This window comes from Panthera pardus, unplaced genomic scaffold (genome assembly GCF_024362965.1).
Source record: "Panthera pardus isolate Hobbes unplaced genomic scaffold, ASM2436296v1 HiC_scaffold_24, whole genome shotgun sequence".
Taxonomy (NCBI): Eukaryota; Metazoa; Chordata; class Mammalia; order Carnivora; family Felidae; genus Panthera; species Panthera pardus.
The window spans coordinates 117261179-117287920 of NW_026526810.1; the positions used below are offsets into that span (position 1 = coordinate 117261179).

Consider the following 26742-nt stretch of genomic DNA (forward strand, 5'->3'; position numbering starts at 1 on the left):
TGCTTCTTTGAGAACATTAATGAATTTAAAATTATTGGCATAAATGTGCTCATAGCATTCTCATCATCCTCTTCATAGCTTGTATAATATGTTCTAATATCAACTCTCTCATACCTGATACTGGTAATTTGTGTCTTTTTTGCTTCTTTCCTGATTAGTTCACTGAAAGCTTATATTTTGATGGGGAGGGGAGAGCAGAAAGAGACAGGCAATAAATGAGTGAACTAATCAATAACAACACCCAATGATAAGTGACAGTGAAGCAAGATAATATGATCAGGGGAGACAGTACTTTAGACAGGATTTTCAGAGGAAAACTTTCTGAGGCATTGGTGTTTAAAGCAAGATTTGAATACTCTGAAGATCTGGGGATATGTTCCAGCATAGAGGTCCAGCGACAGCAAATCCCAGAGGTGATAAGAAACTTGTCCCAGGTCCAGCAAAGTGATGGTAGGGGGTGGACCTTGAAAGGCAGGGATCAGCAAACTTTGGCTTTCAGGTCAAAGCCTGCCCCAGGCTACTTTGGTACAGTCTACAAGCTAAGAATGGCTCTTATATTTGTAGAGGGTTGTATGAAAAAAGAAGAGGAGGAGAAAATGTGATAAAATATTTACTATATGGTTCTTTATAGGAAAAGCCTGCCAGCCCCTATAGTAGGACCTTATTGGTTAGGCTAAAGAATTTACAAGTAATCTTTCTTTCTTTCTTCCTTTCTTCTTTCTTTCTGTGGATGAGTATTCCATGGTACGGATGTGTCACTGTTCACCCATTACCTAGTCAAAGGAATTTGGGGGTGTTTCCATTTTGGGGTGATTATTAATAAAAGCCTATAAACTTTGAAATACACATATTTTAAATGTAGAGTGCAATGACTTTTAACAAATGTATACACCCTTTTAACCTCCAGTCTAATTAAGATATAGAACATTCCCATAACCCCTGTGAGTTCATTCCTATTTTTTTTTTCTAGTCAATCTCTAATCGTTATTTGGATTTCCATTACCCGTCCTTGTCCCAGAAGAACATATAAATAGAATCACACAGTATGTGAGGAGCTGATATTCTCTTTACTCCAAGAAGAATACGTAAGCAACCGAAGGCTTTTAAGAGGGAAATTGGGACAATCTGATTTACATTTTAAACTATCGTTTTGGCTACTGTGCGAAGAATGATGAGTAGAAGATAACGTGCCACTTATGTATCCTTTTTGTTCCCATCTTGGGGGTGGTGGTGGTGCGGAATGTGGTTCAATAAAATTCCTGAGCAGACCAGGATTGACGGGCCAGCTTCAAATCTAATGGCAAAGCTGGATTCGGAGTTGGGATCAGAGCACGCACGACACTGTTCCTGCAGTTCCCCGTTGTGCACGGCAGATGGCCCCCGAGCGCAGTTCCTGGCCCGCTTCGCCGAGCGCGCTGCTGCCTGGAGAGCCCCGCGCGGCCAGGCGACTCCGCGCCCAGGTTTCGGTGCGTGTGGCGGGTCGCGCCCTGCGATCCAGGTTTGCGCGGAAGTCGGCGGGCAACGACGATCTGCCCGGGGTGTCGCGCCCGGCTGCAGCCGCACTCCGGGTGACCACCGACGCGTGTCCGCCGCCGACTCTCCGCAGAGGCATCTTAGGCGGGGAGAAGCTGAAGTTCTGCAGGACCCCCGTCCGCCCCGGGACAGTCCAGCCGCGGGGACTTTCTCCGGCTAGAGTGCGTGCGGTGGACCCGGCAGGCGGTGCCCGTGGGAGGCTACCCACGGGGAAAGCGGCCCACTGGGTTTAGAGACAAGGCAGCTTCTAAACTAGTCTTTGGAGAGAACTCGGCTGGAACGCAGAAGGGACAGCCCGGACTGGTGTTGAGTGTCGGGGAACCGACGGAGCGGGCTGCGTAGCTCCGGGGACGGGAGTGAAGCAATTAGGTTTGTTTGGGTGGAGAGTTGCCTAGGGAAACCGAACACTTAAGAGCCTCTTCTTTCCCCTCTCCAGCCTCCTCTGGGGTGCTGAAGTCACAACTCCAGCGAGTCCTCTCTCCTCCCACGCCTCCGTCTGCCCTCCAGACCGCGGGAGCCCAAGGCGCAGAGGGCCGGGAACGAGACGTCAGTGGAGGATGAAGAACTAGCCTTGGGACCCTTGGAAAATGAGGCAGACGCCCCTGCTGCAGCTGGCGCTACTTCTCGCCCTGCCCAGGAGCCTGGGGGGGAAAGGGTGTCCGTCTCCGCCCTGCGAGTGTCACCAGGAAGATGACTTCAGAGTCACCTGCAAGGATATTCACCGTATCCCCAGCCTACCGCCCAGCACGCAGACTCTGTGAGTACCTGGGAGAGGAGAGGGGAGCATCGAGAGGCCAGGGACAGCTGCAAAGATGGCCAGAAGTGCACAAAGAGTGTGAGAGTAAGCCAAAGGGCTGCGTGTGTGTGTGTGTGTGTGTGTGTGCAGTGAGTAAAAACGCAACTGCCCAAACCTGGGATTGCTGCCATCCTAGTTACTCAAAACACGGGAAAGGCTAAAACCCTCATGCAAGATGCAAGCGTGAGCTGCCCTTTCTCAAGAGCTGCTCTTCACTTTGCCCAGGCCTGGCTGGATCTTTCACTTCAGATATTAATAACACTAATAGCAACTCAAGAATTGACCTCTAGCACAGAGACCCTGTCTTTCAACTCTGAATTCCCCACACCTGGCATATGGCCTGGAACTCTTCTGGTGCGCAAGCAAAACCTTGTTGAGTGAGTAAGTGAACCAATGAATATGCAGGTCTCAGATGTCCGTCCACCACTTCTTTAGAGACAGTTTTGAAGGGGGTAGAATTTCAAGTCATGGGAGAGAAACATGGCTCTGACAGTGGAGGGGAACTTGGAGCCATCGGTTTACAGTTCCACCAAATGTCGAGGAGAAAGGATAATGTTGGAGGAAGGCAAGGGACTAAGAGTCAGGAGACCGTTCTCTTCATGCCCCTCTCACCAGCTGGGAAAATAGGGGAGGTCATTTATTTGGGAAGACCCAAGTTTACCTCTGAGTGAAAGAGGGGCGTCAGTTAGGTGCATTCCGATGTCTGATGATGCAAGTGAGGGGATTCGCTGGATCACAAAGAGTAAGAACTTGATAAAGACAGTAGCAGGGAGAATCTGACCTTGAAAACAATGGGAGTAGGGGTAGGGGAGGGATGGTGTGCTGAAGAACAAAATTATTCTGAGAAGAGACAGTGATGAAGAGTGTGGGTGAAAAGGCATGCCAGTTTAGACAGTGGCCACAGCCATCTGCAACAGTAGCAAAGTGATTTTCAAATCTTGGCGGGGAGCGGGGGGCAGTAGAACTCTTGTCAAAGGAAAGCTTATGAGAGAAGTCAAATATGTAAAGCTAACCATTTAATTGTGCTTACTCCTGTCCTCAGCACTTTACACAAACTCACCAATTGACTCCTCACAAAATCCAACTGAGTAGGTAATTTTACTATTCTCGTTTTGTAGATGGGGAAACTGAGGCACAAAAAGCAAGGCCACTTGTTCGATGTCATGCAGTTAATCAGTTGTGGTGCCAAGATTTGAAATAGCTCCGAGCTGCACTCTTAAGCCCCTGCCCTTAGATGAAAGCAGGTCTAACCCTGCCAGCTTTTCTCCAATATGGTCTTGGAAAAAAATAGAAAGGAGAGAATAATGTGTAAGAACTTAGAAAAGTAAGAGTTGGGCAGGGGAAGAAAAAGGAACAGAAAGAAGGAGGGAAAGCAAAAAGAAAGAATGGGAGGGAGGGAGGAAAAGAAAGACTGTATCTGTGTTATAGTAGGCATTTCCTGCTGAAACAAAACAGACCTTAAAGCCTGTTCTGGGTGGCAACCATTTTTCTGAATCTAGATGCTGTGTAACCATGGCTGGCTGTTTTACAAATTATTATGGTGCTGAGAGCATTTTTTCCTAAGCCTTAATCTCTATCCATGTATTATGGTGCTGAAAAGTAAACAAGACTGTCCCTTTCTGCATTACTCATACACTTGCCATGTGGTTCAGTAGATGGATGGGAGACAGTTTCACTGTTTGTGACTTCCACTGAAACGGTGGTTCTGAATCTTCTCTACTTCCCCCATCTAAGACAGCATGATTCACTCTTATTATAACAGTGATTCTAACTAGGTAGGAAGTAAGGGAGAGCTGATATTCCTACTCCCCAGTGGAACATTCTAGAATCTTTGATATGCAGGTAGTTTGAAAAAAAATTGCTCCTCCTGATTGAGAATACTGATTTAAGGGAAATTAAATGAACCCAGCAGAATAAAATGAAAAATTTTAATGTTGGCATATAATTATAGATCATATCACCTCAGAACCAAGGATAGCAAGATGGACCCATTACTCTCATTCAGAGAATTGCCATTTGCTACCTGTGTGCACAAGAGGACTACCCCTTCTCTGAATGAGGGGGGGTTTGATTTTCGTTTTGGATTTGTGTGGATTCTTCCGCAAGAAAGTGCCACCTTACCTTGCCTTGTCCTTTGACCTATCCACTTTCAGGTTCATGATGGTGACAATCACTACCTCACCCCCTCCAACTTCCTTCAACTCCAGTGGAGTGAAGGTTTGTCCATCACACACTTATGTGCCTTCAGAAATGTTTCTTTTTTAAATTTTTTAAGCTTATTTATTTATTTTGAAACAGAGAGAATGAGAGCAGCAAAGGGGCAGAGAGAGGAGAGAGAGAATCCCAAGAAGGCTCAGCACTGTCAGTGCAGAGCCCTATGTGGGACTTGAACCCACAAACCATGAAATCATGACCTGAGCCAAAAATCAAGAGCCAAATGCTTAACTGACTAAGCCACCCAGGCACCACCCCCTTCAGAAATGTTTCTGAAGGAGCTGTTATAGCAACTGTTTTCAGGTTCTGGATTTTGCTTCCATTATTGCTAATTTGCATTCTGCATCTGTATCTGTGGCTCTAATTGAGGGACTAGCCCACTATTTTTGAAACCGAAGACACTCACTCAACATCTTCAGGATTTTTGCCAGATCTGTGTTCCACCTGTGCTATTATACATTCAGTATCTTTAAGTATTTCACTTCTTTAACTGAAAGAAATTTATTTAGAAAGCTTATATTATGACTATAAATGGGAAATTAGCATAACTTGCTATAATTAGGAGGTAACCCAGAAAGCGAAAAACATTGAAAACACAAATATAATTACATTCTAGGCTCAAGATTATTGCCTGTGAATGCTCTAAGCCTGAGGCTGTTAAAAGTGAAAAGGGATAGGGGCACCTGGGTGGCTCAGTTGATTTAGCATCTGACTGTTGATTTTGGCTCAGGTCATGATCTTCTAGTCCATGAGGTTAGGCTCCGTGCACTGACTGTGCAGAGCCTGCTTGGGATTCTCTCTCTCTCTCTCTCTCTCTCTCTCTGTCTCTCTTTCTCTCTTTCTGCCTCTCCCCTGCTCTTGCTGCTTTCTCTCTCTCAAAATAAATAAATTAAAATTAAAAAAAGATAAATTTAAATTAAATTTTAAAGAAAGGGAAGAGTGTAAGTGTTAAAGAAATATTCAAGAGGTACCAATTCAACATGCTGTCCTTGGTGGTATCAGAAGAATTGAAAAACCATGGAAAAAGGAATCACTTTTTCACTGGTATTCAATATTATTTAATGCCACGTGGGCATTCCACCTAAAATAATCTCACGTCATACTTGGTTTCCACACTTAGGGAATTGTGCATTTATTCCATATTTCACAACTGTTTTAGTCACAATCAGTGGCCATAACCTGAATAGCATTTGATTTCCCACCTAAAAAGAAGCCCCCTGCTTTAGCACCCACATGCTTGCCAAATACAGAAATACTCTGTCTTACAAAGATGGTGTCACTTCATGCTTCTGGGCTCCATGATTTATTATTCTTTTTTCTCCTCTGTGTGTGTGACTCAAGGTCTTTGATGGTAAGTAACAGAAAACCGGGTCTGTCTAGCTTAAGGAGGGAAGAAATGTTCTGAAACAATAACATGTAATTTACAGAATCATTGTAGAACCTGGCTTTTAAAACAAGCCAGAGCCCGGGGCAGCCAGGGAGTTGGAGCCACAGCCAACCATCTGGTTGGAACAACTCCACAGACAACACCATAACCACAGCCACTGGACATCTGTGGTGCTGGGCACCTAGTTCTGTAGCTGCTGGGCTGTGTACTGCTATCAGTAATGTCTCAACCATTCCTGCCACTTTGAATCACCAGTCAGAAAGGGATATTCTAGATGGAAGCATCTGATCATCTGCCGTAGGTTACCTGCTGTGTCCCAGCTGCTGGGGGGAGTAGGAGGAGGGAGGTCCCTTTTCCCCCACTTTTGGTGTCTGTAGTAGGAGGTGAAGAACTGGGTCCTTCTAATAGTACACATATTAATGGGGCATTTTCCACCAAAGAGGGGCTATCTGCCCTCACCATTGCTCATCACTTCCTTCATCCTGCAAACATTTATTAAGCACTGGCTACATTCCAGACATGTGCTAACGCTCTGGACTTGGCAGAGAACAACATCAACATGTCCCTGTCCTCAGGGGTCTTTACAATCTAGGGTGGAGCTGAATATCCATCAAATAATCTCATAAGCATGCAATTATAATTGTGTAAGTGTGCTGAGAGTGTACTTGGTGGGAATGGGGGTTGGAGACTGACTTCAAGTTGGGTTCAGGGAATGTTATGAGCTACATCCTAAACTAGTAGGATCCTAAACTAGTAGGCATAAGGAGTTGCATGTGTGGAGGTAGAGGGTAAGGAAGTGGTGTTCCAGGGGATTGAATTACTCATTTGAAGAGCTTTGAAGAATTCTAACCTGAACAGTGAAAGAGTTGATGGGCAACAATATACGTTGCTACTTTCTTTGTGACACAGTACAGGTCGAGGTGAATTCTGATGTCAGTTTTTCCTCCAACTCTCCAATTCTGGAGGCAGCCTTTGTGCCAACAACAACAACAAAAAATGACTTTTTAGGGGTAACTGTTTAAAAACAAATATTTGATTCATTAAAGTAATAAATGTAAAGACTAGTTCTTTTCTGAGTTTTCCATATATTTATTATTTTATTTGTAAATTTAATTATAATAATTACCTTAAGGAAGACATATTTTTTGATGGAAGACTTTATAATTTAATAATATTTTAATAAATAATTTAATAAAATAATAGTTTGAGTACAAACATAATACGTTTTCTTTTAAAGCACTTGAATGTGCTTTCCAAATACTTAGAAAAGTCTAGAAAGTCTATTAAATTAAGCTTTATTAGTACCAGGAATCCTAAGTTTTATAGACATCCCAGTGCTGTTTATAGGAGCAGGAGAGTAGAATGGTTAAGGGCACTCTCTGGAGTGAGATCATCATGGTTGAATGCCTTGCTCTACCATTTCTTCAGCATCCTTTTGGAAATGAAGAGAAGGGAAAAACATTTTTCCTTCTATTCTTCTAAATCCTTGACTAGGACCCCTAGTAGCAACAATAAAGAAAATAGATTAACAGGAGAAAAGCACACATATTTACTTAAAATAAGTTTTATGTGACATGGAGTGAGGACACTGGCATCCTAGGTTCCTTATGGTTAGGGTTGCCCTACCTAGAAGGATTCTCCACTTATCCCTGTTATCCAGGTGTAATTAATAGCATTCCTTAACTCTCAATAAGGAAATGAAGACCCAAAGAAGCGATTAACCTTGATTGTTTTTACATCGGGTTTGATAGAGAGTGGGAAGTCATGGAACAATGTGATAGGACAAAAACAGGGGGTGAACTAAGTGTAGAAAACTGGGGGAAACAGCGAGTTTATTCCTTCAGATTCCTCTTGCCTTCCTTTCGTCTTTGCAGAAAAGGATACTCCTTTCCTCTGGGTATAGGGAAGGCACTTCCACACAGCGGGGGGCTTATGACCTGCTGTAGGAGAGGGTCAGATAGCCCTGTCTGCACTAGCAGTTTCTTAGATTTCTCCAGTTAAAAATATCCAAAGTGCCAAGATGCCACGTTTGGGGAGGGCATGCTCTGAACACTATCAGTATTTGCTCTGTACCTCAGTTTCTTCATCTGTAAAATGAGGATAATAATAGTACCTGCCTCGTTGGATTGCTGGGAGGTATGAATGAGTTAATGGTGTTAAAGGATAATTTTCAAAGAAAGGTAAAATCATGAGTCTCCTACAGCAATAAATTGAACACCTTAAAGATTTTATTTAACTCTGTTTTAGTTTCCTAAGGCTGCCATAACAGAGTACCCACAACTGGATGGCTTAAAACACCAGAAATTTATTCTCTCATATTTTTGGAAGCTAAAAGTCTGACATCAAGGTACTGGCAAGGCTATGCTACCCTGGCAGGCTCAAGGAAAGAATCCTTCCTTGCTTCCTAACTTCTGATGCCTGCCTGCCATCCTTGGTTTTCCTTGGCTTGTAGCAGCCTGACACCAGTCTTTGTCTCTTCAGTCATGACCTTCTTCTCTGTGTAAGTCTCTGTGTGTCCTCCACCCCTTCTTATAAGGAACCAGTCATGGGATTTAGGGTGCACGCTAATCCAAGATGATGTATACTTAACTAATTACACCTACAGAGACCCTATCTCCAAATAAGCTCACATTCTGAAGCTCAGGTGGTTGTGAATTTTGGGGAGACACTATTCAACCCACTACAGCAAGGAAACTGGTAAAATGTTGCAATTATGTTAAAAATCCACAAAATAGATTTATAGATGAGGAATATTGAAATGGACGTGCTAATGGAGGCAAAAGACTTCTTTCATAGTCAGGGGATGGGGGAAGTCAACTGAAGCTCTACCAGAAAGGACAGAATTTGCCATGTCTATAGACAGAATTATTTTGCATTGCTATCAATTATTTACAATCTACACAATTATGAAAGAGCTCCCATTGAATCAGACTCAGAATCCTGGAAGAATATGCTCTAGTCAATGCAAAATTTTCCAGTGAAGCATAATATCCCCTACAATACACACAGAACACTTAGAACGGTTAATTTATTGACTCCCAGTAAACACTCTATGAGGAAATTCAGTAAAAAATAATTTCCATTTCAACTTAAATCACAGGTCAATATAAATTATTCAATTATACATTTTAAATTGAAATTGCAAGGCCAATCTATTAGATATTCCAATCAATAGACTGAGTTTAAATAACACAATACTCAAAATACCAAATATATATTGAGTATTCTTTTTTTATTTTTATTTTTTTAATGTCTATTTACTTTTGAGAGAGTCAGAGCACGAGCAGGAGAGGGGCAGTGAGAGAGAGGGAGACACAGAATTCGAAGCAGATTCCAGGCTCTGAGCTGTCAGCACAGAGCCCAACGCCAGGCCCAAACCCATGAATAACCAGATCATGACCTAAGCCGCAATCAGACACTTAACCAACTGGGCAACCCAGGCACCCTATATTGAGTATTCTTAAATTCAACACAAATTAATATTATGGGTCTGACTTAGATTTTTATTTCTATTTTTTTTTAATGTTTATTTATTTTGAGAGAGAGAGCATGAGCGGGGTAGGGTCAGAGAGAGAATGAGAGAAGAGAATCCCAAGCAGGCTCCACACTGTCAGCGCAGAGCCCGATGTGGGGCTCAGTCTCATGAACTGTGAGATCATGGCCTGAGCCAAAATCAATAGTCAGACACTTAACTGACTGAGCCACTCAGGGACCCCTCATTTCTATTTTTTCTAATGTTTATTTATTTATTCTTGAGAGAGAGAGAAAGACTGAGACCAAGCAGGGGAGGGGCAGAGAGAGAGGGAGACAGAATCCCAAGCAGGCTCCATGCTGTCAGTGCAGAGCCCAGTGTGGGGCTCAGACTCTGAAACTGTGAGATCACAACTTGAGCCGAAACCAAGAGTCGGACCCTTAACCAACTGAGCAACCCAGGCGCCCCCCCCCCCATTTCTATTTTTAATTCTAAATTTTCCCAAATTAAAAGATGTTTATTCATTAAGCAAGCTGGGCCCGCTCTTCCCCCACCAGTTAAGAACACCAGTTCCTTATGGAAACATCCACTGGCTTCCTAGGTTCCTTATGGTTAGGGTTGCCCTGTCTAGAAGGAGCCTCCTCTTACATCTGTTATCCAGGTGTAATTAAGAGCATTCCCTTGACTCTCAAATTAGATTTTGGAGGGTAAATTACTAATAGATCTTACTAATAGACCATTAAGTCCAGAGGCCCACGGGACATGCTGGGACATCCTGAGCCTTGTTTATTGTCACGTAACTGTCACATTATAAGTCAACAACTTAAACAGGGTTGGTCTCTTGGTATTGCCTAAATTCTGCAACCCCCACCTACATGGTAGTGAACTTCCTTCGTGGCTTCAACTGAATTTTGCATTTCCTTGGCTCTGTTAAGATACTTGTATCTTCCCCTCTGGCTTATTGCAGGAGCCACCAAACAGCTCTCCTGCATCCAGCCTTGCCCTCCACAGTCTATCCTTCACACAGCAGCCAGAGACATCTTTTAAAACGAATGTCAGGTCACGTCCGTCCTTTGCTCACAACCCTCCTCGGCTTCCTAGTTATCTCAAGATAAAAACCAGAGTCTTTACAGTGGCCCAAAAGGGCCTACATGATTCAGACCTTCTTTTTTTTTTTTTCTTTTTCTATTTTATTACTCGTACTCATAATTCAACTTTTACTCCACTGGCCTCCTTGCTGTTCCTCATGTTTGTCAGGCTTTTCCACATTAGGTTCTTCCCTGTGTCTCAAACCTTATTTTCCCAGATGTTCCCATGGCTTATCCTCTCACCTCCTTCCAGTTTTTGTTCAAATGTTACCTTCTCAATAAGGCTTTCATAATCACTCTACTTAATATTTAGCATTCCTGCTTTTAAAAAAATTCCATAGAGCTTGGCACCTTCTAATATACGATATAATTTGTCTATGTTTCTTATTTATATCTTTCGCCATAGGGCTAGGTTTTTGTGTTGGTTTGTTTTTGTGGTTTACTTTGTTCAGTTATGTATCCCAAGTGCCCAGAAAGAGCCTGGCATATGATTGGTAGTCATTACATACTGGTTTAATAAATGAATGCATGGATGAAGGTCTCCAGAGGCACCTTAATATCATGCCACCGGGTTCTTCATACCCTTTTTCTTTTTCAGAGTCCTTGGGTTTATTGCCCTGTTAAGGTAGATTAAATTCTACTTTTGTTTAATGTTTTTCCTGACCACCTGAGACACTAGTATTTAGACATTAAAATGACATCTGCTGGGGCGCCGCATGCCTCACCACCCATCTGACCCTATTTCACGATACAAAAACCATGTGAAAGATGCTTCTTTGAACAGCCACCTCCAAGAAACTGACTCTACCAGTGCTTCCTCAACTTTCCAAATGTAGCACCCCTAAGCAAGAGGAAAGTAGAAGAGAGCCCCAGGATATCTGGGACAACCTGAAGCAATCCAGAGCAAACAGGACACTTCTTTGAAGTCTCTGGGTTTGTTATTTTTTATTTAGCTTCTAAAAAATGAGTGACAATTTTGAATTCTTTTCCATCATGTAGCTGTTTTTTGTGTTTTTGTTTCCATCATGTAGCTGTTCACATGTAACTTTTCAGAGGATTCGCTTCTACCTTTAGGATAATGCAACTCTATATTTGAATATCCCAGTAATTTGACTCAAGTGATGGTGTACAGAATGGCAGTCACTGAAAGAGGCCAGTAAAGTACTTTAGGAGGCAGTGCTGTGTGTGCTTAAGAAGCCAGCCTCAGCAGCCAGGCCTGCTCTGCAGAGGCCAAGCCCATTCGGTCCTATTCTCAGACGCCTGGATCCAGAATGTCTAACTGTTTCACCTGTGTGAACAAACCCTGGCTATCCTGGAGTGTGAGTCTGTTTTCTTCTATTGGCTCTGATGAAGCAGTGGACAGAGAAAACTAATTCATAAAAACTTACCATATGCTGTTAAATGCGTGGATTGTATTTGGATTTATCAATTAATTGGAATAGTTTTTTCCCCCTTCCAGAACTGAGAAATCATTAATTTTAATTGATCCAACTATTTGATTACTTTAATGTTTTCTTATGGTACAAAGTATGTTAATTATTACCTTAGAGATGAAAGTTTATTAACCAGAGATTCAAGGGCTTCCTAGGAGCCCATGTGTATCATCCTGGAAATCTGTGATTAAATGAAAATTTGTACATCAGGGCACGACTGAGAGAATCTATAACTTACCTCAGATTATTAAAGGTGTCCTTGAACCCCCACCCAAAAAAGTTAAGAAATTACATTTTGGAGTAACTTGGCTTTTTTGTGTGTGACAGTATACATTTGGTATTAACCATGACTTAATCTTTTTATTGCATTACAAAGAACACTAAAACATATATTTAAAAAATAAAACTTCTTGACCTTTGAGTGTGATTTTTTTTCTCCTGACTATATTGCTATGATTATTTTTTAATGCCCCACACTTAGCTCATCCTTTGAATAGGCTCTTCTCACAGAAGTTCACTAAGTGTGGCTATTCTTCAAGTCACTGTTTAAAAACAGATTTTATAAGTGTCTAATGCCTTATATCTGACATTAAATCCTTTCTACCTCTCCTGTTTCCATTCTAACTGAATCTGCTTGCTTAATTATTCTTTTGCCTTTTATTACTGCAATTAAGAAATAGTTGAAGGAAATTTAAAGTATGAGTAAAAATGGTTCCATTTGTTCGGAGCTACAAATTAGATTTTACAGTGTTCCATTTTGATGTCAGACTCTCCTTACTTTCTTCATTTTTTTATGAATCCTTAAGAATATATAGGATGTCAGAAAATTTCAGAGGAAATCCTTTTCTTAGAATTACAAAGCAGACCTTTGTGATTTTTAAAGCATCTTATAAGTGTTCTCTTACATGTATTGACAAGTAAATCTGCTCTGGGTTTTTCTGGTACAGCCCTATTTAAAATATCTTGCCATCAGAACATTCCAGAAATTCAAATATTTTCTCATCATTTTAGCTAAACTTTCCACACCCCTTTTGCACCTGGAAAGAGCTCCCTGTGTCCCAGTTTTTCTTTCAAAAACATGATCTCTCTATTTATATGATACATGAAGCTCTTGGCTAACATTTTTGCAGGCATTAGCTTAATTTTACCCACACCCGAGTATTATCATAATTACTCAACTCCAGAGAGGGACTGAAATTGTCTTTTCTTATTGCCAGCTACTGTCACTTTATATTTTGTTATTTCAATCTTTTTACGAGCTAGGAAACTAGAAGGCTAACTTTAGGGAAAGGATCTGTACATGACGATAAATAAATGATCTCAAGAGAGGGCACAAATGAGGGGCTCTCCTGTGACAGTCTTTAGTGAGCTTTGTGGCTTTTCTGTTTCTCTCTCAACACCCTTTCCAGTTATTTTGGGGTACATAGCCATGGTCCAAAGTTTGAGATGATAGGAAATCTTACTCTAGATAGGTGGCATTTTATTGTGGTTAGTGTTTCTTCCTTCCTTTCTTCTTTTTTTTCTTTTTAACAAATATTTATTGATTACTTAATATTTGCAAGTACTACTCTAGGTATGGAGAGATATAATAAATGACCTCCTTGATCATACATTCTAGCAGGGGGGAAATAGCCAAAAATATTAGTAAGTAACACACATAGTATGTCAGATGGTGATGAGTATAATGCAGAAAAATAAAGGGAGGGACAGGGAGAAGGAAGGCTGGGGGTTGCATTTTAAGTGGTGAGAGAAGGCCTCACTGACAAAGTGACATTTGAGTAAAGACCTGAAGGAGCCCCCAAAACTAAGCCAGGCTGATATCTGGGGCTAGGGGGGAGAAAATTCTGAATAAATGGAAAGACCCAGAGTCAGGGGGGGGACATGGGAGGAACTTGCATAGTATGTTTGTAAGTGACAAGCAGAAAAATGTGCCTGAAGCAGAGAGGGTTGCAGGAAATGAGAGCAGAGGAGTTATGGGGGACAGAGCACATTGTACCTTGTAGGTCATTATAAGGCACTAAAAATATGTAAATATAAATATATACCTTAAATAAGTATAAAATAATATAAAGGCATACAAATACATATATGTATATTTTTTTTCTGAATGAGATAAATAGCTATTAAGGATGTTGAGCTCCACCCCCAAAATTGCATAAACTGATTTACATTTTCCTAGGAGCACCCAGGCTACTATATTTGTTAATCAACAAATCAACTAATTTGTTAATTGAGAAATGACCATGGCTCCAACTGGCTTAATACCAGGGAAGGTGGTGAGAAATGGTTGAGTCCTGGATTTATGATGAAGGTAAAGTCAACAGGATTTCCTCACAGAGTGTGTGGAGTCTGAGTGAAAGAAAGGAGTCGGTAATGTCTTAGCCTGGATTCTCCAGAAAGCAGAGCCTGTGGAGAATTATTACTGGGGAGTGTGATTCCAAGGAGCAGAAGGGTGAGTTGGTGACATGAAGAAAGGAGGCAAGGAGAGTTTGCTGCTACTAGAGGCAAGTTGTTGTTGACCGCATATGGCCACCTGAGAATGCTATGCATCTCAGACCCTTGCTCTAGGAGGGAGGAAAGGGAAACTTTTATCCATGAGTTCTTATCCCCCTGCCCCCACCTTGTAGATTGGGGTGTTATCTCCACCAGCCTTCCAGGTTTCTTGTGCATGGATAATGATGGAGTCCTAGATGTTTACAGAAATGCCCCAGGGTGGAAGGTGAGGGGAACAGAGGCAGGGCTGAGGTATAGCTCTGTCAGGTTGCACCTGGATGAAGCTAGTCAGCACTCACATAGATCTGGCAGCTGTGGCGTGACTAGAATAGGACAGGTAGGGCTGAGAGGATCTCAAGTGATGTATTAAGAGGTCTTTAATGCAATTCGCCCTATGAACCACTCAGATCTTGCCAAGCTTGCTTTCTTTCTTTCTTTCTTTCTTTCTTTCTTTCTTTTTCTTTCTTTTTTTTTTTTTTTGCGTTTATTTATTATTGAGAGACAGAGAAAGAGTATTAGCAGGGGAGGGGCAGAGAGAGAGGGGGACACAGAATCTGAAGCAGGCTTCAAGCTCTGAGCTGTTAGCACAGAGCCTGACACGGGGCTCAAACTCACAAACTGCGAGATCATGACCTGAGCCGAAGTCAGACACCCAACCAACTGGGCCACCCAGGAGGCCCTCTTTTTTTTTTTTTTTAAGTTTATTCATTTATTTTGAGAGACAGAGACAGTGTGAGTCGAGAAGGAGTAGAGAGAAAGGGAGAGAGGATCCTAAGCAGGCTCCACACTGTCAGCACAGAGCCATATGCATCGTTCAAACTCATGAACCATGAAATCATGACCTGAGCCAAAACCAACCAACCAATCGACTGAGCCACCCAGGCTCCCCTTCCCAAGCTTTTAATTATGTCTGGCTCTCATACCAAAATATGGGACCTTCTGTTTTGTAAAAATAAAATGACCTTATGTCTTTTCTGAGATAGAGGGGGATACAAATCCAATCTACCACAGAGCTCCCTTCAAAATGCAATCTTTGCAAAGACATAATGCGGGAGGGCTCGTGAAATAAGCAAAATTCTCCTCTATTGTGGCTGATCCCAAGGTTGTAATTAATAGTCATATCTCTCCTCAACTCTGATTTTAGATTTCTCTCAGCACTGCCCAGACTTTGGCCTGTGGTTGCCTAGGAGAAGGACCCAGACTTTCAACTCCAAGGGTTTTAAACCCTTAGCTATATTTGCCCTATTTCACCATTATCACTGGTCACAGAAGAACCAAGACATGTCCCAGATAAATCCCTGGGTTCTAGACATACTCCTCACTGCTGCTGATGTAAAGCAGCAACCATAGCTTCTCATGGTTCTTTTATTCCTATCAGGAGAGAAACTCCTACGTTTGCCCATTCATCTACTGGTATCATGAACCCAAATAACCAGGTGATCATTGTAGCATCAGGCCCTTACTTGGAGGAAGTAGTCTTTACACCCAAAAACTAGTACCTCTGGCAGGAACAGAGACAGGCAGTTCAAATTCTGAATGTAGGTCACTGTGATGATGAGAAGGGTCAATCCTACAAACACCTCTAGGTCCTCATACCCATGTATTCTAGCTACATGGGTACTGGCATATATTGGCTATTGGTTCAGCATGTACACTTCACTGAGGTGGATCCCCAACCGTCCAGGTTTTGTCCCAAGTTGGAACCTTAGCTGATCCTTTAATGGGTTATTTCACTATTCTGCTAGGCAATCTGCTTCTGCATGATTAAAGACATAGTCAGACTAGTGGATATGATGGTCATGTGCCCTTTACTGTACCTTCTCTCCCATGAAATGGGTCTCTTGGTTGAGTGTTGTGCTGTTGTAGTGTTGTGCAACAAGTTGGTTCTTGCAGAACTCTGTAGGACCTCATACTGGTAGATCAGGCAAGCTATAAACCTTCGAATAGTGACCCTAGTGGAGGCAGTGAGGTCAGGGAAGGCAGACTCGAAGCCAAAGTCACAATTCTTTTTAAAATGAATTACTACTTTTGACGAGTAGAAAGGGTCCAGTGTAATCAAACTACCACCAATTGGCTAGCTGTTCTTTTGGAGGAAATTTGCCTTATCAAGGGTGCAGTGTAGGGTTCTACCACTGGTAGTTTTGGTTATTCAAAGAGGCAGTATCTTTACTAGATTTGATGAAAACGAACCTATGCTTGGCTTCCATCCCTGCCACCATGGCCATTTCATTCACGCCCACTGTACCAGCACTGCAGATGACATCCATAGAATGAGTCATCCTACCCACCTGGTTGTTGAAAGTCACCTCTGAAGGGACACCGAAAAAATTTCCTTTGAGGGATCCAGCCTCCCTTTCAATCAGTGGATTTCTGGTTTCAGAGATATTAAGGTTTTTCTTTTAAAAATGTGCATCATAGGGGTGCCTGGGTGGCTCAGTCGGTTAACCGTCCGACTTCAGCTCAGGTCACGATCTCGCGGTCCATGAGTTTGAGCCCTGCGTCGGGCTCTGGGCTGATGGCTCAGAGCCTGGAGCCTGCTTCCAATTCTGTGTCTCCCTCTCTCTCTGCCCCTCCCCCGTTCATGCTCTGTCTCTCTCTGTCTCAAAAATAAATAAACGTTAAAAATAAATAAATAAATAAATACATACATACATACATACATACAAAAATGTGCATCATAAATTGAAGAAATTGTTACTTTTGATGTAGTGCAAACACAGAACTAGAGTGAAGAATTTGCCATAACATTAATTTTTAGATTTAGGTTAATGCCTTGATGCCAGAAAAATAAACTCTGAGCTATAATTACAAAAGCATCTAGTTCTTTAGAGCATTTGGATTACTGAAAATTGCCATAATGGTTATCTCTTATGAATTATTAATCTGTTATTCTATTACATAATTACTGCTTGAGCTATAATATGAATTAAATGGGTTTTGTGCACTGCCTTAAAAATCTGTTGCCATTGTTATTTTTTTGTTTGTTTAATTACATACTGTGTCAACTCTGTGTCCAGCCTCATGCTATGTGTTTTCACATATGGTATCTCACTTGGGACTCACAACAGCTCTGTTTGACTCCACTTTAGATGAGGAATCTGAGACCCAGAAATGTGGTCTCTCTTATCTTTTATCTCACAGCCAAAAAATGAAAGAGCATTCAAACTCTGGTCCTCTAGCTTCAAATCCAAGGCTCTCTCTCTATAGTAGCTATCTTCCTAAATCTGGTCTCTTCCTTTCCCTTGTGTTTCTTCCCTTCCCTCCCCTTCCCCAATTGACATGAAATTCATATAATGTGCCATTCACTGGTATTTAGTACATGCACAGTGTTGTACAACCATCACCTCTAGTTCCAAACTAATTTCATCATCTCTAAAGGAGATCCCTACTGATTAACCAGTCACTCCCCATTCTGCCTCTCCTCATACCCCCTGGCAACCACTAATCTGATTTCTGTCTCCATGGATTTACCTATTCTGGACATTTTATATAAATGCAATCATACAACATGTGACCTTTGTGCCTGGCTTCTTTAACTTAGCATAATGTTTTTACGTTTCAACCACACTGCAGGGAAAGAGTGTGGGCCATCAGACAAGTGGCCTGATAGGAAAACAGGTGTAAACAGGCCAAGCTTTATGTAATTTCAGGACTTTTCAGACAGGTTCATTTCTAACACCCTAGTGTAGAGAGCAGTCCCACTCCATGTCTCAATGCCTTACACCTTAGAGATGATCATTAGAATGCCAAAAATGTTCATAGTTATTCTCGAAGGCTTAGAGCTACAAAACTACTTTCCCACATCAAAAGGTTTTGAGAGTACCTGTTTGGTGAAGGAGAGTGTTTCTAACCAGCGGGCTGAGCAACACCATGTGCTTATGCCTTCTGGATCCCATGGAATCTTAGTCAACACTTCTAGAAAGAGGTGACTTAATAGCAATGCATGAGCCATTATCTGTAACTTATACCCTTTTAAGAGCCAATACTTATGCAGAGGGTTTTTCTGTGTTATAGGCAAGGCAGAACTTAAACAATGTCCCATTTGTAATGGTATTTATTATAATAATATTGGGGGTGCCTGGGTGGCTCAGTGGGTTAAGTATCTGACTCTTGATTTTGACTCAGGTCCTGATCTCACAATTTGTGAGATTGAGCCCTGTCAGTGCAGAGCCTGCTTGGGATTCTCTCTCTCCCACTCCCCGCCCCCCCCCCCGCCTCAAAATAAATAAACACTAAAAAAAAATAATATTGGCTTCTCTATCTTATATCTCCATTTAAAAATTTAACCAATAGGGGTGCCTGGGTGGCTCAGTTGGTTGAGCGTACAACTTTGGCTCTGGTGGTGATCTTGCAGTTTGTGGGTTACGGCCCCACTTCAGCTCTCTGCTATCAGTGTGGAGCCTGCTTCAGATCCCTGTCCCTCTCTCTCTGCCCCTCCCCCCTCACTCTCTTTCTCTCAAAAATAAATAAACATTAAAAAAATGTAACCAATATGCCAATAAAGGAAATTTGCTAAGAATAAAAAAAGGTTGAATGAAAGAAGTAGATTATTATTTCCCTTAGGTTTACTGGAGCTTACTTCTCAGCTGTTTCTTCCCTCCCCACTCTGGAACTTGGAGACAGAAGACGTGTAGTCAAATCCTAGCTCTCCACCAACTCACTGTGTGGAAGAATCTATTTGCTCAACTCACAGGATGAACAAACTAGTAAGATCTGTTATGCCCACATCATGGAGTAGTCATGAGGATCATGTGAGGTAATGCTATGAGTGTGTATGTGAAATACCTAGTAAACCAGAATAAAGCCTGATCGAAGTTAACTGTTATCACTAATGCAGTAGTGGGCTTGAGAGCCTGTGAGAGCTGGTCTGATTTAACCCTCAGCGTGGGTATTATATTGATTTGGAGAGGGCATGCTTCCACACAGGGACCATTCAGCAGCTGTTGGGCTTGAGGATCGTGTGGCTTTATTAAGACCAAACACTTGTCCACTGTGCAAAAAGCACATTTTAAATATTTATAAGATTGCTTATCTTCTTCCAGAGATATTTGTCCCTGGGGAGTTACTGTTAGGGTAAAGGGTAAAGTGACTGAAATTCTAACCATGGATGGGGCTTCTCTGTCCTCTTAGGGCCCATAAATCTGTAAGGATCTAACTGTTCTATGGCAGAATTTGGCTGACAAGCCTATTAGGGTTTCCAGACTCTCCAGATGCCCCTATTTAATGCTTGGCTGGCCTTCTTATGTAGCATAACCAAGTTGCCGTTTCACAACCATCCCGAATCCCTGGAATCTAAAACAACAAAGCTAGAAGCTCTGAAATGTGTGCTATGAAGCATGAAACACTCTATTAAGGTTCTGTCTGCTTCAGTTCTGTGTGACAATAGAAGTTTTAATGTACTTATGAAGAACTCCTTTTACTCATAAGAAACTTACTTTATAGAAAGTATGTATCTCAGGATCAAAAAACTCAGTGGCTTGGAGGGGCTACTCTTTCTTTTCACATTATATCCAGTATCTTCATTTTCAATAGCAAGAGGGAGGGGAAATCTCTTGAATGAGAGAAGTCATCATGAAGAGTACAGGATGGAAGTTTCCCACTGAATAAGGAAATTACTGATGAACATTTTAGCAAGGTACTTTTCATCCTTCTGTGTTCTTATCTTTGTATCTGTTAAATGAAACCATAGGATGGTTCTGTCCTACTTCGGAGAACCGTTGTGAAGACCAGGGAAGTAATTGTTCAAGTGTACAAGGTGATCTTTTTTATTCAGGGAGCTTTCTCATTCAGCAGAAAAAGAATATGTGAGAGGGGGTGATGCTTTATCAGATATTTTGAGAAACACAGATTTATCATGCAGGGATTTTTAAAAGAATGAGACTGTAAAAACAAACAAAACAACAAAATAAAGCAATTTAAAAGCATCTACACCCATCCTTTCCCCTCTACTCTTCTAACAATGCAAGCAGACTATCCTCCACCTGCATCCATGCTCCCTGCTCTCCTCACCCTAATTTGACTTTTCCCCTCTCCTCTCCCATATTCTTCCCACCGTTATCTAAACACACTCCAGTCTCTTTCTACTAAAACAAAATCCCGCCATAGTTCTCACATCTCAGTCCACCCGCCACTGCTGCTTCCCTAGCTGCCTCCTTCCCTTTGCAGCTGAACATTCATAAAGACTTTCCTCAAGTTGTTCTTTTGACGTTTTTACTTTCATTCATTCTTTAACTTACTGCAATCTGGCTTCTGCTCCCATTACTCAATTGAAAAGGCTCTTGCCAAAGTCACTAACAACCTTTGCTGCAAAATCCAGTGGACATTTTTAGATCCTTTTCTGGATTGAACCAATGGTAGCTTCTGTAGTGATGATCACTTCCCTCTGTTTCCCCACATCACACTCTTTGACTGCCTGGTGCCACAAAGTGCATCTCTGATCAGCACATAAGGGAGGGCTACTGTTGCACAAGGGGGGCAGATACTGAGATATGAGCCAATTAGGAGTGCTAGCTGCACTCCTTCCCTCTTAACAGCAAGTGAGTTCTTTTTTAATATACATATATGTGTATATATATATATATATATTTTTTTTTTAATTTGAGTATAGTTCTTGAATTAAGTAAAGTTGTAGGCTACAAAGTTAATATCCAGAAATTGGTAGCATTTCTATGTACTAATAATGAAGTAGCAGAAAGAGAAATTAAGAAAACAATTCCATTTACAATTATGCTAAAAAGAATAAAATACCTAGAAATAAACTTAACCAAGGAGGTAAAGGACCTGAACTCTGAAAACTGTAAAACATTGATGAAAGAAATTGAAGATGACACAAACAAAAGGATAGATATTCCATGTTCATGGATCGAAAGAATCAACATTGTTAAAATGTCCATACTACCCAAAGCAACCTACAGATTCAATGGAAGTGCGTCTTGAATAGAGTGCTCACCTCCATGCTTGTTGCAACCCTTGTGATGTGATCAACTTCCTCATACACATTTGGAAAACAGAGCATCCAGGATTTCAGTGGATCTGTCTTCCTGTGGGAAATTTAGACGACAGGTTATGGGGATGAACTACAGCCCTGTTGCTGCAGTTGATGTCAGGACCACAAGTGGTGCTTCCGTTTCTCTCCACTGCCCATTCTAAATTCGCCTCATACTCAGCTTTAACCTCTGCTGGCCTTGATGACTTATCTGTTGGTATAATCCAAGCTCTTATTCCTGAGGGGTCTGAACCCATGGTAACTATACTCCTTTCAGGCAGGAGTTGCTGGAATTGTTCATTTTAGTTATAATTGAGCAAGTGCTAAGGCATGTTCAAGTGGATTAAATGAATTCCACATATATACATATATTCCTCCCTACCGTCATTGGGTCACAGCAGACTTACCTCTTTGCACTGATCAGGATGTTACTCCTACCAAGATATTAACTCCTCCTTTAGTCTACTGATCCCTGCACATAAAAAGTCCAAAACTCCCAGGTGACAATCATAGCTTATAGTTCCTGCAGAGCCTAGAATTATGGGGATTGGAAACACAAAATTCCTAAGTGGGTCATTGGGTATAAAGGCAACTGAGGCCACTCCTGCTTTTGCCCCTTGATTTCAAGACCCACACATTCTTCCTAATGGGACACAACATCCAAATAGAAATTTGTGATTTGCTATGATGATACCACACCATGGCAGAGTATTGCCAACAAGTTATGCCTTTGGCAGGCTATTCCATTGCTTTGTAAAACCAATTACTCCTGGGTTATGTGGTACTTGATATGACCAGTGGATCCCATGACCACGCGCTTACCTCCCTATCTCTTTTTCTGTGAAATAGGTCTCATGGTCAGATGCTGTGTTGTACGAGATTGTGTACCTGGATCAGATACTTTAAAATCTTCCAGATAGTGGTGCTTGGCTGAGGCTGTAGAGGCAGGAAAGGTGAACAGTTACCAAGAATACGTGTAACTACTATGACATACCACTGGTCCTTCCAGGAAGAAAGGCCTCACTGTGATCAATTTGTGACAGTGTTGTATCCTCAAGAAATAGTGCCACATTGAGCTCGCTTGCTAACTGGTTGGACTTTCAATGGTGGAAAGAAACCAGCCTTGCTTATTGGGGGCCCATGCTATTAACATGTGGTCTCCACTCTGTTAATGTGCCAGTGGTGCTAGTTCTGGGGTGGCCAGTGACAAAGACTAGCTATTCTTAACTGATCAAGTCATTTTGCCTTAGTTACTCAATGGTTATTCTCTGGTGACTGCTTACTGGTGGTCATTAATATCTGATACAAAGATCTTCACATTTTATGCCCACACCCATATATTCATACTCATGCATCTGGCCCAGACATTTTTTCTTACAATCTTCTAGCTTTTCTCTTCCCAGGTTCTGACCAGCTGGCCAATCCTTTTGCTCTTGAGTCCATATATATTCTTATTGTTGGCTATTTTTCCATGAAATCTACCCATTGGGAAGATTTTCCCTTGCTGCTGTCTTTCAAGGCCCCCTCCATGTGCAGCTCATGTCCATTTTGGGTGGATATACTTAACCAACATCTATATACCAAACCAAATGATCCACTAACCAAGCTCTGGCTTTTGTGTTCTAACTTTAGCTGTTCATATGGGACAATTCATACAGCCATAGCCATAAGCCAAGGAAGGGACAGTGATGTAATTTTGTAGTTGACTTGGAGGGCTAGGATATCCGTTCATACAGTTTACTCATGCTTTGTAGTCCTTAGGTTCCCTCCAAGGCAGCTACTGTTAGTAGTTTCTTGAAGATCCATCTAGACACAAATTACATAGTTTTAATACATGTTTCAACTGATTTTAATGCAGCTGGTCCATCAAGCTTGGGGAGCCTTTGATCTTGTCCAAACACCCCCCCCCCCATCTTTCTTGAAATTCTTTCTTCCCTTGACATCCTTTATGCTGGTTGCCCACCATTTCTGATAGTCTTAACTCTTCTTGGTTCATGCCACTTACTTCTTCTAACTCCTAAACATGGGCATTCCCTAAGGTGTTCCCTTTGGTCCTTTTTCTGTCTATATTTTCTTCCTTGACAATCCCTCTCAGACCTATGAGTTACTTAGAAAATATACACATATCTCAATCTCTTGTTCCAACATTTCAAGCTAGTCACAAACCAATATTATTCTACTATTTACACATTTCTATCTGGCTGTCTGGAAGGGCCTCAAATTCAACGTCAAAACAAATTCATTTTCTTATCAAAAAAACTGCTCATCCTTCTCTCTTTCCTATTGTCATATCACCCTTGACTCCCTCTCTGCCTGTCTATTGTTATTATACCTCTGAGGTGTTCGACACTTTCATTCTCTGTACTTAAGTTGTATTTATGTTACAGGATTTTGCACACTAGTTTCACTCCTTTGCCCACTGCTCACAGGCCTGTTGAGGGCACTGCATCTTATTGATTTCTGTGTTCTCAGCACCTCACTCACTGCCTGGAGCATAGTAAGTGTTCTATACGCATGCTAAATCGAAGAATACATGGTAAAGCTCAAACTTAATGCAATAGCTTGGATCTTCCATTTTCTACTTTACCAGTCTCTTAAATGTAGATACCCATCTACCCCTTCAACCAGACTGAACTATTCATTGCTCTTCCTGCATGAGACATATACTTTCCCTTTATATTCCTTTGAGTATGTTTTTCCTCATGCTTAAAATGCCCATTTGTCCCCTACCTGCCCATCAAAATCCTACAAATCCACCAAGCTCATATACCTCCTTCTTCATAAAAGCTTCCCAAGTCTCTAAAGTTCTGGTTCCCACAGCACTTGGATTCAGAGAACACACCTATCATACAGAACTGATTGGAGTCATCCTTCTCCTAGACTAAATTTATAAAAGCAAAGGATTTTAGATGTGGAGAGGACTTTTGAGGTTATCTAACACAACCTTGTATTTTACAGCTAAGAGAACAGAGGCCCAAAGAGAATAAATGTCTCACTCAGAAGTAAATGTCAGCCAGTGACTGGCAGAGCCAGTCACTCTTCTGAATCCCCTGGAGCTATGCTGCCTATGTAATTTTTCTATCTTCTCTTCTAGAATATTAGTGCCCAAAGTCAAAGACTGAGTTCTGTTCAGCTTTGCCTCACTTATAATTACTAAACTAGTGCTTTGCATACAGGAGGTTCACAAAATTATCCTGGATTAAAATGAATGCTTAATGTGCTAGTTAACAGATACTTTTAGCCAACAGCCATCCTATCCTGGGTTTCCCAGTAAACAGTCTGAGCCGGAGGTTACTTGCTGATGTGAGAATGAGGAAAAGGAGAAACAGGCAGAACCATGCTTTAGGGCAGTTCATAAGAAGGAGTTTGCAATACTCCCTCCACTTCCTGTTTCCCACTGATCAGAATTGCCCTCCCCACCCCATTCCCACCCACACTTTCAGTTTTGACCTTTGGCCCTTCAGTGGCTCTTTGGAAAGCTGGATTCCATGCCCTATTGAAAGGCTGCTGATTTGAGTCAGACTAGAAGATGTACATGAGATGAGTCCAACAAAGTATCCTAAACCCCAGCCCATTACAACTGCTATTTTGGTAGTTTTTGAAGCACTTTGATACTACACAACACAAAATTGATGGCAGTTTTCTTTAAACATGATGTGGTTTTGGAGTGGTAGTAGGGGTCCGGAGCTGACGGCCAAGAAAGAATTCTTGAGACATCTTTGGTACAAAAAAGTGATTTTTTTTTTTTTTTTTAAAGCACAGGGACAGGACCTGTGGGCAGAAAGACCTGCCCCTGGATTATGAGGGTGATATTATATACTTGGGAGTTGGGGGAGGTAAAGAAAAGGCGAAGTTTCCAAAAGGACTTTCATATGCTAAAGAAGACTCACAGGATGTGGGAAGTCTAGCTATTGTCAAGCTAAGGCTGTTTTTTCCCCCCTCTAGTAAGGCATTAACATTAAGACAGTAGGGAGTTCCTGGAGAGATATTATATTCAGCCTGCCTCAAGTATTTGTCAATGGGCTGCAGGTTACAAAGAAATTTAATTTTATTTGCTATTTTCTTCTTGCTTTTGCTCCCCACATCACTATGAAGGGGAGGGTAATGTTGGGGCTCCAGGAAACAGAGTCTGTAGGTTTCTGGAGATTAGGTTATTGATCAGATTTTTTTTTTTTTTTGTAATTTACTAAGACATTGGTAAAGTGATGGAGACTCATATCCTGCAGAACCGTGATCTCTATCAGTTATTTTTCTCTTTCCTTTATTCTTGGGCAGCCAGGAGTGCCTAAGGAATATCACACATATCCCACCTGGGGATGATGGGGGGAGGAGGTTTGCAAGGTGTCAGCTTGCCTTATGCTCCCTCATCAGACAGAGGCCTGAAACAGGAATAACTTTTAAATGTTCTATACAAGTAAACAGTGATGTTCATGAATAAGAAGACTTACAGATTGAACAAGTCCTGATTTTTCTCTTAATCGTAATTAAGAATTGGCAAATGCATACATAGCTCATAAAAACTAGCTTGCTGTGAGCAAGCTCTATGCTTCCAATGCTCACGTGAACTCCGTGCTCATAGGGATGAAGAACCAGCTGGTGGTTTTGCGAGTGGCTGGTCCCCTGCAGAAGAGCAAAGAAGTGATGAAAGCCATGCAGAGCCTTGTGAAGATCCCAGAAATCCAGGCCATCATGAGGGAGCTATCCAAAGAGATGATGAAGGCTGGCATCATAGAAGAAATGTTAGAAGATATTTTTGAAAGCATGGATGATCAGGAAGAATTGGAAGAAGCAGCAGAAATGGAAATTGACAAAATTCTGTTTGAAATCACAGCAGGTGCCTTGGGCAAAGCACCTAGTAAAGTGACCGATGCCTTTCTGGAGCCCAGACCTTCAGGAGCGATGGCTGCATCAGAAGATGAGAAGGAAGAAGAGGCCCTGGAGGCCATGCAGTCCCATCTTGCCACACTCTGCAGCTAGTGGCTGCTCAGCTAGGCCCTCGGGTTCTTTCGTGGCCCACCTACTGGGAGTGGGCACACTCCTCTGAAGCAGTCATCATGTTATGTATCTCTTGCACTACACCTCTGAATCAGGCACTTTTATTCTGAGAAGGTTCTCTGCTAATATCGCTTCACTTGGCAGAGGTTTTGGGATCTCAACAGGATTGGTCTTGAGAGGTGGGGTTATAAAAGCATCATTTTCAGGTGTATACATAGAAGTATCTTTTGGGGGCGAGGGCAAAGGAATCTGTCTTCTCCTGAAGCACTTCTGAGGATAGAGTTGATGGCCTGAATGTTGAGGACTCTCCATGTTTTTTATCTCTAAAACACTATATAAAATGGAT

General features: G+C 41.8%; 2 protein-coding genes across 7 annotated transcripts in view; both read left to right on the forward strand.

The window, feature by feature from the left end:
* Positions 1-2118: 2118 nt before the first annotated feature.
* The window catches only part of TSHR (thyroid stimulating hormone receptor), a 158782-nt gene continuing 134158 nt past the window's right edge, over positions 2119-26742 (forward strand). For 5 of the 6 annotated variants that reach the window (XM_053889683.1, XM_019461922.2, XM_019461923.2 and 2 more), the window contains exon 1: positions 2119-2290. In XM_053889683.1, coding sequence (XP_053745658.1) covers positions 2121-2290 — 170 coding nt within the window. In that variant the 5' untranslated portion in view covers positions 2119-2120. The remainder of the gene's footprint in view (positions 2291-26742) is intronic. The other variant, XM_019461929.2, reaches the window with a different exon arrangement.
* On the forward strand, positions 22208-26497 carry LOC109261613 (charged multivesicular body protein 3-like). The gene is made up of 2 exons (XM_053888697.1): positions 22208-22258; positions 25926-26497. Exons 1-2 carry the CDS (start codon positions 22208-22210, stop codon positions 26376-26378), a joined length of 504 nt encoding a protein of 167 aa, XP_053744672.1. The 3' UTR covers positions 26379-26497.